This window comes from Mercenaria mercenaria, chromosome 10 (genome assembly GCF_021730395.1).
Source record: "Mercenaria mercenaria strain notata chromosome 10, MADL_Memer_1, whole genome shotgun sequence".
NCBI lineage: Eukaryota > Metazoa > Mollusca > Bivalvia > Venerida > Veneridae > Mercenaria > Mercenaria mercenaria.
The window spans coordinates 42,674,038-42,688,088 of NC_069370.1; the positions used below are offsets into that span (position 1 = coordinate 42,674,038).

The 14,051-nt window shown below is 34.3% G+C and overlaps 1 protein-coding gene across 1 annotated transcript in view; it reads left to right on the forward strand.

The window, feature by feature from the left end:
• The window catches only part of LOC123561795 (homeobox protein HOX3-like), a 36,818-nt gene that overhangs the window by 12,506 nt on the left and 10,261 nt on the right, over positions 1–14,051 (forward strand). Inside the window, exon 2 of the mRNA XM_045354404.2 lies at positions 13,762–13,916. Within this exon, the coding sequence (XP_045210339.1) occupies positions 13,762–13,916 (155 nt within the window). The remainder of the gene's footprint in view (positions 1–13,761; positions 13,917–14,051) is intronic.

Consider the following 14,051-nt stretch of genomic DNA (forward strand, 5'->3'; position numbering starts at 1 on the left):
TAAAGTTCACAAGTTTCAAACTGAACTCGTTCTTTCTGAGGCTCAGAACTTGGAACTCGGAGTCATCCATATGCATGTTGGTCTGGACAGCGCTGATGTTGTTCCTGACCAATGTCATGATGCCTCCTTTTCGTCTGCCAATTCTGTCACAGCGGAAATACTGGAATCCTCTGACTTTGAAAGATTTCTCTGGCTGTAGGTGAGTTTCCTGAATGCAACAGACATTGATGTCTTTCTCATGGAGGATATGCTCAAGTTCAGCTTTCTTGTTGGAGACAATAAAATATGGTTAAATCAACCGACCTCAATTTAACTTATTACAAAGTTGAATAGTATGTATAGACCTTTTCGTATGTATAGACCTTTCCAGTGATCTATGTTATCTCAATAAAAATGCTGCTGTTTCCCTAACCGGAATGAACTGCCTTCAAATCTTTAATAAATAAAGTTGCTCATCCTCGGTAGAAAGTCTCTCCTGCTTTTTTCTGAATAATTTGAGATAATAATGTATGCGAATATATTCTAAGTAAAAATGGTTTATAAAGCAGAATAATTTTACAAAATAAATATAATGGTTTGAGGGTAGAAAACGATACATACAACATGAACATTTAGCATTAAAAAGTCATTGGGCAAATATACTAGTGATGAGGTTGTCTATATTACCGGGTCAATGCGAACACAAATATTCATTGGCAATTTTTGTAATTATAAATACTGTTTAAAAAATATTCTCACTTGACTGGAAAAAATGCTCAGCTTTTGCATTCCTACTGACACTTGAAGCGGTGCTGTAAACATTACACCTCGTGAAAAATAAAAAATAAATCATTATTGGATTGGGCAGTACAAGGAAAGATTCGAATTGAGCGTTCATAATAGACCTGTCGTGCAAATTGAATACTGTGCCTGCTTGTTTGATATGGCCGTAGTTTTTCGTACTTAGCCTTGGTTAACACAAACCAGTTTCAATTCATTTGTTGCTTTTTCTCTGCAAAGTGGACCTAAAACTGATTTTTTTTTCACTCTAACTTAAAGACTGCAAGTCACGTTGAACTCCTACACGGAAATAGATTCAACAATTAAGCTCAGGCCTCTTCAGTATTCAAGAAACGTACAAGCAATTCTCTGCAGAGACTTTGATTAAAATGCAAGCTTCTGTTGATACGCATGCATGCTGAAACATGTACATGCGCGTTCTTCATGAAAAAATCTAGAGTGAGAAAAAAACTTAGCTTTTCAAAACAGACTCGCTTGTTTTTGAAATCAGACCCAAAGTCCTGACATCATATGTGGAAAAAAATGATAATTTCTCCGCATGTTCGAAGAGATCAAAGACACCCTGCTGCTCGCCTTTTTGTGGGTTTCCGTTCATATGAAAGAAACACATTAAGTTCGCTTACACAAGCGGAAAGGATGAATGAAAATGTTTATATGCACCCTTGGTATTTTAATTTTTTAAAAATGCGTTTATATAGAGTTTAAAATATTAAATTTGTCTTACCATGGCTGAGCGATAACGTCAAAGGTAGATGTGTATGTTCAAAAATAAGTCCAGGGCATATATGATTATGTTAAGTATAGGGACATACATGATTTTTTTTCAATCGAGAACCGTTATCATATTTCCTTTAATTGTCGTCTGGTGATGTGGGTTCGAATTCATACGGTCAACTGCTACAGTGGAGCTGAATTTATAATAAAAAAGTTATCTTAATCTACTAGTAATTTGGGGGGAGGGGGGGGGGGGGGGGACTACAGTAAAGGTGCAGTGATTCAGGGAGTTTTATTTGATAATTAGTTACAAAACATTTCATAAAATACGTGTATGTGGAAGAACTTCATAATGCGTACAATGCATTAATCACGAAGTCAGAAAATCTGAAAATCTACCTTAGCGGTCACTTGCCTTCAGACTCAAGTAAGCTATATCCAAAATTAACTTTTTAATTTAATTACAATCTTTCTTAAGCAGTCACCTGCCTAAAGCATTAAAATTGTGCCGCTTCCTCAACTTGTTTCGCAGTACTTTATATCATACAGTGTTAAACTGAATAAATGTTTATATGCCATTGCTGGCTTTAAAATGTACACCAAGACGCAAGTCTCTGAAAGGAATTAAAATATAATAAATTTATAACCAATACAAACAAATATTTCTGCTAGGAGCTCGATTATATTGGCCAGTAGATAGGGACCACCAGCGAATCATCATTTTATAACATGAATTATCATTTAAATGGTTTCTCATCAAATAAATAAATAAATAAATAAATAAATACTATATCATATATTTGTCTCTTATTTCATTGGTATATTTAAATGTAACGATAGGTTATTTGATATATCATAATAATTTCTCTCTTTTACTTAAACGGATCTAACGACAGAAAAGTATTAATGTATAAGTCATTGGAGATTCCTGTCAAACTTCAGTGAAAACATGGATATATAAATAATTTCTTACAAAAACATATAATATATATTACTCCCTTTTTTAATGTGCAAAAGAAATCTATAAATCTAATAGAACTTTTTTCATCATAAACAACATTTCGTCATGACTTTATGCAGAGGAAGTGGTAAGAATTTGGATAAAACCAATTCAGCTACTAGTAATTTAATATCTTGATTGTGCGACCATGATGTTCAACAAAGTTCAAATTTTAAGGATTTACCGGGTTTTCATCACTTTGTTATTCAGCTGAAATATTGTATTATAAGAACTCAATCTAAAACATATGCATTGATACGGCCCTTTGATCTATCCGCAAAAGTAACATTATGATACTCCATCCCCCATCCCCAACCCCACTTCTTCTAGAGGAAAATGTCGGGACCGTAATCATATTTTCCACTTAATTACCAGCAATTCATCCAGTATGACATATAAACTGATGAAATACACCTTGAATCAAAATGTATGTAACTACTTAGATGGACTACATATATTGACTTATAACTATACATGCTAATTGGGCGAAAAAATCCCGAGGAGAATGCATTAGTTACCGTCCATTAAATGATTTACGATACCCACTGATATATATCCCAGAAAATATACAAACACGTGCCGTATATGAAAAGATAATATAACGATACTTCCAACAACTTTACTATTGAGCCAGCTATTCAGCGATGGGGTTAAAACATCTTGAATCATTTGCAAGTAAATTTCAGTGCTTGGGTCGACTATCAAAGACAAAACCATGAGATTGGTGTCCTGGGTAGATGTTTCTATACGTCGATTCCGTACCAGTTCTATTCCCCCCATCCCCCGGCCCAATCAAAGTAATTTGTTTTCTTTCCCTTTATAAATATCAGAATTCAGCCTACTGTCTTCAAGTATTATTTTCCTTGGATGGGGATCAAAAAATTCTGAAAATACTGAACTCTAGATTGAATCTTGTGCTCTGCCTCTACATGGACAACCAGACAAACAAAGATATAAGATGCAGATAAACTGCACCAAGATTCATTTTGCTTCTGACATGGCATTCATTCTTAGTTAAGGGTCCGTTTAAATAAAACTGTGATCACGTTTTAAAAAGCTTTAATGACTATTTTTCATATTTTTAACAATGCGAAATATGACAGATCAATCTTCCCCCCCCCCCTCCCCCCCCCCCCCCCCCCCCCCCCCCCCCCCCCCCCCCCCCCCCCCCCCCCCCCCCCCCCACACACACACACATCCACTCCCTGTTCGTGATTGTTTTTAGTAATTTAGTAATCTGAAAAGTAAATATAAATAAGATTGCTTTTTGGCATTATCAAGATAACTTAGACTGACTCGCTCACACAGCTTGGACAACATGAATGAATTTGTCTTAAAGTTAGAATACTGTTCCAAAGCTGTGGTCTTCATTTCTATATAACCTATGTACATGAAATTCGGTGGCATATTCTGTACTTTTAATTAATGAGGTCAATATGAGAAATTATCTGCCGACCGATTACGCAGTCTGGGGTTGGTATAAAACTTGTCAAGTAATAAGGAAAATAGAGATATTTTATCCGTGTGTACGGTATCCAAAAGTGATTGGTAGTGTCACATTGTTCTGACGTCACTACGTAATGTTGTCATATCTCTTTCTGGCACTGCGTCAGTTTATATCGTTGGTGACGTATTTGTGTTTAGACCAAAGGAAATATCAATCAGTATTGATTTGATTAATAATAATTTGATCTTTGACGAATATCATGGAATATTTTTCATTTTAAACTATAAAGCTTTATGAAATTTCATTCTTTTTACCTCTCATGATTTATTTTATATTTTGAAAACTATTATTTCTCTATTTCTCACAGTAAAGGTTAATATATATAGCTAAACACAGTAAGAAAGTGTTCTGCAGTTACGTGCCAATTAAAGTTTACACAAGAGATTTTTCCCAACAGACTTACATACATTTCCAACTTTTATAAAAACATTCATATCTAAGAATATTGTCATTTCTATTCCTGGAAATTACATTCTGTTAATAACTTATATATAGTACTACAAAATAACACAAACTTGAAATGTATAAATACGTCTTTGTATCAAAGTATGGTAAATTTTCACACTTTCTTTTGGTTTTACTAACAAAACTTGACGTCATTTGTGTGTTGTTTCTTCTTTACGAACATGCTGTAATACAATTAGGTGTAAGCGCTTTAACTTAATATACGTAGAAAGGAACATGTATTATCTTTATCTTTCTAAATAATAGTTTATATTTACAGTTTTTTCTACTCAATATAATTATTTTCCTGCAAATGATGTGCTTAGCAAAACATCATGTTTAAGATATTCAAAAGTAGATTCTTAAGTTACGCTTGTATTGTATTTATTGCTCGCTAAAGTTCATAATCTTGCTTTTAAAAGATGGACATTTGACATGGTAAATAATTGCCATGGCATTTTTTTGCCATGGCAGAACCTTTCCGTGACAAAATTGCCATAGTAGTATCTTGCAAAAAATGAGCTACTGATATAAAACATCATTGTTCCACCTATACATACGTTCGGAACTAGTATTTAAGAAAATACAATTATAATACCCGTTTCTTAAGAAAATTAAAATATAATTTGCCATGACAAAATGATTAATTTGTCGCAAAATTTGCCATGTCAAAAGACCGCTCTGCCATGGCAAGTTCGGTTTTTCCACGGCAAATGCAATCTTTTCGTACTTCTTTACAAAACTAGTAATGATATCTAATTTAAACATACTAACTTTAAAATAGATTAGTAATTGTGATAATTTAAGACAGCTTTCAGTATAAGTATAGACTGAATTTGCCAAATACCGGCGTGGCAAAAAGAAACGTTGCTTGTCAAATATAGAAAATGCTGATGTATTTACAATAAAACATGGGAAATCCGTCACCTTGACATTTATAGAAAAGTTATGAAAAATAAATAAGGGAATTAAATATCAAGTCAGAGGAATGAATAAGATAATTAGAATTCAAGCCATAAGTTTTTGATATTGGTTGAGAGTCTTAACGATTGTGTACATGTGTTGAAACATAACTCTGTTACATTTTACTTAAACGTGTTTTCACTTTAATGTAAATAGTTCACAAGATTTTTTTCTGATAAGCAAATGGTACAAGCGGGAATTTTTTAACCATGATACACTGATTTATATCTCAGCCTTCAAGTATTGTTCTTTTGACGGCAATTGGGCAACATGCTTTTTCTTCTTTTTTAACAAATTGATTGACATATATACATGTTCACGTCTCGTTCAATACATGTTACATATATGTTGCAACTGTTCAAACGTTTAGACAAGTCATGTTCGATTTTCATACATTATTATACCTTATCTTTTATACAAACAATTTACATCTCAACTTGTGCTGCTGTAGTATTAGGCAGAGGCTTTATCGTCCGACGTCCATCATCTACAACAGTACTGGTCACACGTTTGGGACAATCTTAATGAACCTTTATCGGACCAGTTTCATTAGGTCTTAGCATAGAAAATATAGGCCACAAATTCTACTAAATCTTCATGAAACATAGTCAGATTGTCTGTCTTATTAAAATCTATGTCGAATATAATGGGTTATCTTAAGAGTAAAGACTGTTCCACTCGGACAAATTATAGCAAAACCTTGTTAACACCCTAGAGGCAGTTTTGTCTACATGGTCACTCTGAAACCTTATTAGAAATTTATCTGTATGAACTAAATGTCATTTATGAAACTGAGCCATTCCTAAAAGAAAATAGTTCATCAGGTTAAATACTTAAATACTAGCTAAACCTACTTAACACTGTTGAAGCCACATTTTAGCAAATATACATCAAACTTGTTGTAATATATAACCTTGGTCATGTTAGAAGCCTGGTCATCCGGGATCCAGAAAAAAAAGTCTCTAGTTCAAATCATAGAAAATCTGTGTTAACTGTCTACAACCGGCATTTTTGGCCCTCCTTTCGCGGAAGCGTTATAGTGATCAGTCTATACGTGTACCTGTCCGTCCTTCTGTCAGTCCGTTACAGGAAACTTTCTTGTAATCACTTCGAAAGTATTCAAGGATCTTGTTGAATTTGTGTGAAGTCAGCATCTTGATAAACATTTACAAAATGACAGGGGACGTTTAAAGTACAGTTAACAAGACGCATAACTCAACCTTTCTTACTTCTCTGATTATCTCCCTTCAATGAAATTTGTTATCCGGGAGATAACTTGGAGGTATCTTTATATGTGATGGAGTGGACTCATTCATTTATTTACTGTGAGAGAGGCAACAAATGAAAAATACAGTGAACAAGAACCATAATTAGTTTATAACAACCATGATGTAAGATATATGGGGCATTAATTGATGTCACACACGTCCGTTTTTAGATCACCTGAGCAATGCTCAGGTGAGTTTTTCTGATCACTCGATGCCCGGCGTCTGTCTGTCGTCTGTCTGTCCGTCAACATTTAGCTTGTGTATGCGATAGAGGCTGTATTTTTCAACTGATCTTCATGAAATTTGGTCAGAATGATTATCTTGATGAAATCTAGGCCGAGTTTGAAAATGGGTCATCTGGAATCAAAAACTAGGTCACTAGGTCAAATCAAAGAAAAACCTTGTGTATGCGATAGAGGCTGTATTTTTCAATTAATCTTCATGAATTTTGGTCAGAATGATTACCTTAATAAAATCTAGGCCGAGTTTGAAAATGGGTCATCTGGGGTCAAAAACTAGGTCACTAGGTCAAATCAAAGAAAAACCTTGTGTATGCGATAGAGGCTGTATTTTTCAATTAATCTTCATGAATTTGGTCAGAATGATTACCTTGATAAAATCTAGGCCATGTTCGAAAATAGGTCATCTGGGGTTAAAAACTAGGTCACTAGGTCAAATCAAAGAAAAACCTTGTGTATGCGATAGGGGCTGTATTTTTCAATTAATCTTCATGAATTTTGGTCAGAATGATTACCTTGATAAAATCTAGGCCGAGTTTGAAAATGGGTCATCAGGGGTCAAAAACTAGGTCACTAGGTCAAATCAAAGAAAAACCTTGTGTATGCGATAGAGGCTGTATTTTTCAATTAATCTTCATGAATTTTGGTCAGAATGATAATCTTGATAAAATCTAGGCCGAGTTTGAAAACTAGGTCACTAGGTCAAATCAAAGGAAAACCTTGTGTATGCGATAGAGGCTGTATTTTTCAATTAATCTTCATGAAATTTGGTCAGAATGATATCTTGAAAATCTAGGCGAGTTGAAATGGGTCTCTGGGTCAAAAACTAGGTCACTAGGTCAAATCAAAGAAAACTTGTGTATTGATAGAGCTGTATTTTTTCATTGATCATTCATGAAATTTGGTCAGAATAATTGCCTTGACAAAATCTAGGTAAAGTTAGAATATGGATCATCTTGGTTTAAAAACTAGGTCACTAGGTCAAATAAAAGAATACTTGTGTTTGCTCTAATTTTAATGATACTTAGTCAGAATATTTTTTTCCATGCAATCACTAGGTCTATGTTTACACTTTTATGGTGTATTATGGTGTGTTTCTCAGGTGGGCGACCTAGGGCCATCTTGGCCCTCTTGTTTCGTTCTTCCGTCCGAATTGTCCGCTTCAAACACCGCTGGAAAGATTTTTTTTTAAATCTCAAATTTCTGGGTCTACTCAACGCCAGACGTGGAAGTCAAAGGTCAAATAATAAAACTTCATATTCGCTCCATGTTGTTTTCACAGCAGACCACGTGCAGAGCGCACACAACCGATCACTTAGTCCAAGGTCATGATCACTCTTGGAGATCAAAAGTAAAGTAGCTATACTTCATCTGCACTCGATATTTTCAAAACTGCTAAACTTATATTAACTGTTTACTTCACCAAGACGACATACAGCTGTAGGTCCAAGCTCAAGGTCAGGCTTGGAGGGAAAATTGTCCGCTCAAAATTGTCTAAACAACTAGAACGATTTTCATAAATCAAGCCTTAATTGTTAACCTCATCAAGACCAAATGCAGAGTGCACAACACATGCCATTACTTCCAAGGCCAAGGACAAACGTAGACGTCAAAGATCAAATTGCTCAGATATCTTCTCCAGGGTGCACAACCAAATTAATGTGTCCAAGGCCAAGGTCAAACTGAAAGGTCAAAGATCAGAGAGCTCAAATTTGTGTCTTATCCATATCTACTAAACCACTTAATGAACTTCATAAAACTACCTCGAGACTACATACACTGCGCATAGCTGCTGATTAGGTTAAAGGTCAAGGTCATGCTTGAAGGCAAAACGTCGAGATCACTGTAACAAAGCGGCGTCTGGGGGTATAAATCAACATAAATGAAAGCTCTAGTTATATTTTATTATGCTTGTCCGGACTTGAAAAAGAAATCAAGGGTTTAAGTTGAGATTTCTAGCAGTGACAGAGGACATTTGTGTAAAATGCAGTGTGTTTCACCACTAGGTCAAATAATGGGACAATATTATCAAGACCAGGGATAACTTATCAGCACCTCTCTTGTCCATCAAAACATTTTTATGCATGGATGGACATTCAAATAATTTGGTTCAAACACTTATTGTACATGCAACCCATACCACAAAGGTCAAGAGCAATACAATATGTTTTAAGATCATCAATAACTTTCTTGGTTTGTGGTCATAATACATCTCGACTCTGGTGTAATGTAACATTTGGCTACTTTTGATTGCATTACCAAGAAGTTTTAGCACCCGCCCGCTTAGCTCAGTAGGTAAGAGCGTTGGTTTACGGATCGCGGGGTCGTAAGTTCGATCCTCGGGCGGGGCGTATGTTCTCCGTGATTATTTGATAATCGACATTGTGTCTGAAATCATTAGTCCTCCACTCTGATTCATGTGGGGAAGTTGGCAGTTACTTGCGGAGAACAGGTTTGTACTGGTACAGAATCCAGGAACACTGGTTAGGTTAACTGCCCGCCGTTACATGACTGAAATACTGTTGAAAACGGCGTTAAACCAAAAACAAACAAACAAACAAAACCAAGAAGTTGGTTTCGACTAAGTTATGTTTGAGTCTGTGTGACCTTTACCAACTTTACCCAGGTGAGCGTTCTATGGCCATCTTGGCCCTTAACAGGAAAAGATGCATGACGATTAAAGATTACTTTAAGTGTTGTTGTTATTAATGTTGCTGTTGCAATTGTCACAAACACAACAATTATACGATGTGAATTTTAGGGACAACTAGGTCTTCCGACTACATATATAACATATGGTATACAAACACTTTCTGACAAAAGCAAATGACAGTCATATGATGGCGGATTCAAATAGTTTTCGGATTCATATTCCCTTATTAGCATTTTTCCTAGACTGTCCTGAAATTCTGAGGTAAAATCATTTATTTTGAAACTTAGTCATACACAACAATTATACTTTAAGGTGTAATTTAAGGCTGATGTATTAATTTTACTTGCATCAGACATGACCCTGTTTTTGTCCTGAAGTTTATTCATCACTAAAAATGTTCTGCAAGAAAAATGAAGGTTTAAGATATCTAAACGAATTGGGATGTTACAGCAGCTCTTTGAAGGGAAGATCAGATATATATATGCATATTCGGAATGTAAGCATGCTTTCATAATGAAATGAAACTATAATTAGAAAGAACCTGATCACATTTTCTATGTTATGATTTTATGATTTAATATTAACTGGTTGTCGCGCAAAGCGGAAAACCATACGAAACGGTCGTGATAGGAACAGCCATGAACGGAAGGATATGAAATAGGCAAAACGTCGTCTGCTAAGAATACAGACCAAATGTACGGATTCTTGAAATATTTCAAATATCAAAAATAAATATAAGCCAGTAAAACCACTTTGTTGCTGTCTGCGAACTTTCCTGCAAAATTTACAAGCATTGCCAAGGAAAAAAGAAGACTTGTACACAAACTATTCTGGAACTAAAGAAAACGAACATTTTGTACGAATGTAAATCATGCGTCTGAAGAAAATGTTGCAAAACTTCGACAGACTTCAAAAACTGGGACATTTCTCATATTTTCATGTCTTTAGATTTATTGAATGCTTTATCTATGGGGCATGACGTTAGAATCGCAGAACATGAAAGAAATTTAAGTGTTTTTCCAAGTCTGTTTTTCCTGTCAAAATCTATCAGCAGAATATAGTTCCAGAGCGCAAGAAAACCAGCTGTATCTGTAACTATATTAACGTCAGTTTCAAATGAAATCCCACAGGGATCTGTGTCCATCAAATCAGACGTGAAAAGCGTGCAGATTCGCCGCTATTTTCCTTTGATGATCAGGGCAAAGCAAGGATCCTCATTCAGTTTTTTACTGGTGTAGTTATCATTTCAAACTATGCACAGTCAATTTTAAAATGTTATTTATGATTTGGTTATAACACATAAAACGCAAGTAGACGAAACGACCGAAGTTAAGATGAAAGGATGGCATTTACACTATGGATTTATATTCGACGTTCAAACCTTTTTGAATAGTTTTGTGGAATCTGTTTTACTGAATATTCAGTTTATATTGTCTGATTATTTTGTAATTCATTTTTATTCTAAACGTATAAAACATATTTTTATGTTTAGATCAGGATTCTTATCGGTTGCTTATTTTTGCCGTGAAGTCCACGAAACTTATTCTCCCGCGAATGTTAATGACTCCACATTAAGTATATAATAATGTCCAGGGATGGATTGAAAATTAACAGTGTCCACGAATACAAGATGTTTAACATACATAAAAAATGCAGAAGATATATATATAAAAAAATATGTATATTAAAATGTTTAAAAAGGCAAATGAAATAAAATATCCAAAAAAAATTGTGAACGTTACGCTTTAAATCATGCTCTAGACGGATTTGCGCTCGTTCTATATAGGCGGAATTATTTGTATATACCGTTGGGAGTTCAGTAAAAATGAAAATATCAGAAATCGATGTACTTGTGGAATACAAAAGGTCCTTTTGAAGCATGGAATGCAACCAACATCCCCACCCACATCCCCAGCTGCACTGGATTAAATTAAAACCTCTTTCCACAAACTATTCTGAAACTACAGAAAACGAAGCCTAGCCAATACAACAGCTTTTTATTAAAGTGCAAAAACAACTTTAACATATACTCTTTCAGTAACAGTACCTCAAATTAAGCATAAATACACGTGTTTCTAAATCTTAGGCAACTATTTTTTGAGATGTGAAATATTAAGTTTTATTAAATGTCTCTGTCAAATTCCAACTGAATTTCAAATTTTTGTTGTTGATTTTTTTTTTTTTGCAATTCTAAAATATTTTCTAACTATGGCAGTCTTTTCCACCTACTTTACTACTTTACACAACATTCATTACGTAGTATTCAGAATTAAAGGTAGTTTCAATTCGAGTAATATGTTTTGTTCCATAATTTAGTTAACCTAACAGTGATACTTTCCTAAAAGAAATCATACATATATTGTTTATTATAGTCTCATCCATTTACAAACATCAGTAAATACAAATATACAATAGCATCTATATCTGCAAATGGTCATTCTTTTACAGAATTACAAGAGACTTAAAATAAATTCATACTATTGACAATATATGTTTCAGTTAAAACCCTATCTAAAATGGAACGTTGATGTTTACTAATAAAATACATTAAAAGGCTTTATCCATACAATATTAAAACACTATCACTGTATCAAATATGTGGTAGACTGATTACTGCACTCATATAAATTAGTGCTAGTCTTACCAAAATTAAGAGTCCTTTCACTAAATTTTCTTATTTATACACTTAAAAAAAAGTGTGTTATTAAGATATGAAAAAAACACCTATCATCTAACACCAGCTATGGATTTCAATTACTAGTATTAAAACCAGCAACATTACACTATATTTGCATATTTACTATCACAAGAACACCTAACCATTCTTGTACTTAATTCATAGAAATCTATGTCAATAACTTTGAACCAAAGATCACTTCTATAAATTCTCGAAAACTATTTAATAATTTTGAGAAGACAGTATTTACCGCCAGTAATTAATAATTTATAGTTTATTATCTCATTTCAGTCATTATTACAATAATGACAGATTCAGATAGTTCTAGGTTTGTTTTTGCTACAATCAAATGATCTATGCTTCACCTTTTGGTAGCATTTACATCATGAAATAATAACACATTAAAATTCACTATAAACAACCACTTCTGTGTGCAATATGGAATCTCATTATTGAGTCGGCTGTACAATGTTATCTTGTATCAGAAATAACCCCAACTTTTCTTTTGATTATTATTCAACACTGACTATGTTCATTAAGGAAGTGTAAGTTACAAACATCTAAAAAAAGGTACCGATGTATACTGCAATTGAAAGAATGTCAAATTTATATAGAACAGTGCCTGGTAATTTTGTTAACTGATGTCTATAACCGCATTATTCTAAAAAATGTAACCCAGATATTTAAAAAAAATATGTATATATTTTGGAAACCCAGAAATCTCCGTCAGCCGCTAATTGTTACAAGACCTAGGTATAAAAAAAGATCTTCCAAGTGGCAGATGTTTTCTGCCGACATGGTAGGCTGCTGGGACATGTGTGAGCTTTTAATTGAAATTAGAGGCGTGATAGTTCTTCATTTATAATTTATAGTTAACATTGCGTAAGCAATTGTAGTTTTCATTTCCCGAAAGAGGATAGACAACAGGGAATAATCTATTTTATCAGGTTTTCCCACAATATGAATATCGATATATTGGTATATTATGTATTCCGTTAGGTTTAGGTGTAGAAGTGAAATGTTCATATCGGTGTGTACTCGGTGGTCGGTGGGTAAGGCGTCGGGCTTCGAAATCAAAGGGAGCTCTTCTGTCTAAAATAACGTTTTTCATTTTGATTAGGGTCCTACTTAGTTGTACTTTGCACTAGCTTGGAAATCATCGAGAATTAGAGCAGTACTGTAAGCTGTAAAATCTTTCAGTTGTATCCGCTCAAGGTAACTGGTTGCAACTGCCAACTGAGTTAGGTGCATTTACACTCATGACTGTGAATGTTTCCATTATAACAAGTTTGACAACCTTACGACGTTTAAAGGTGGTTACGACATTTAGCGGTCGAGCCAAATTTAACTGTGTCACAGTTGCAAAGTGTTTTCTTTTGTACCAACCTTTTAGGTCTCGTCGAAGTTCTCTTGCAAAAGATTAACACATGGGATATTTTCAAATTAACTTGATGAAGCAGCAGGGTATCATTGTTGGACATGAAAAATCCATGCATTTATTTTTTCCATTTTTTAGAACCGACGAAAAGAGCAAGGACAGCTTATACCAGTGCCCAGTTAGTTGAATTAGAAAAAGAATTCCACTTCAATAGATATTTATGCCGACCCCGACGGATAGAGATGGCTGCTCTTCTCAACCTTACAGAAAGGCAAATAAAAATTTGGTTTCAGGTAAGAAAGCTTTGCCTCTTTTTATATAATCTGATATGGTAATGTGTCGGTCTCAGTTGTACAATGATTGACTTTGAGTCATCGGATATGATATAATATTCACCAGAAGTAGGCAATATTGACTGAGGGGATATT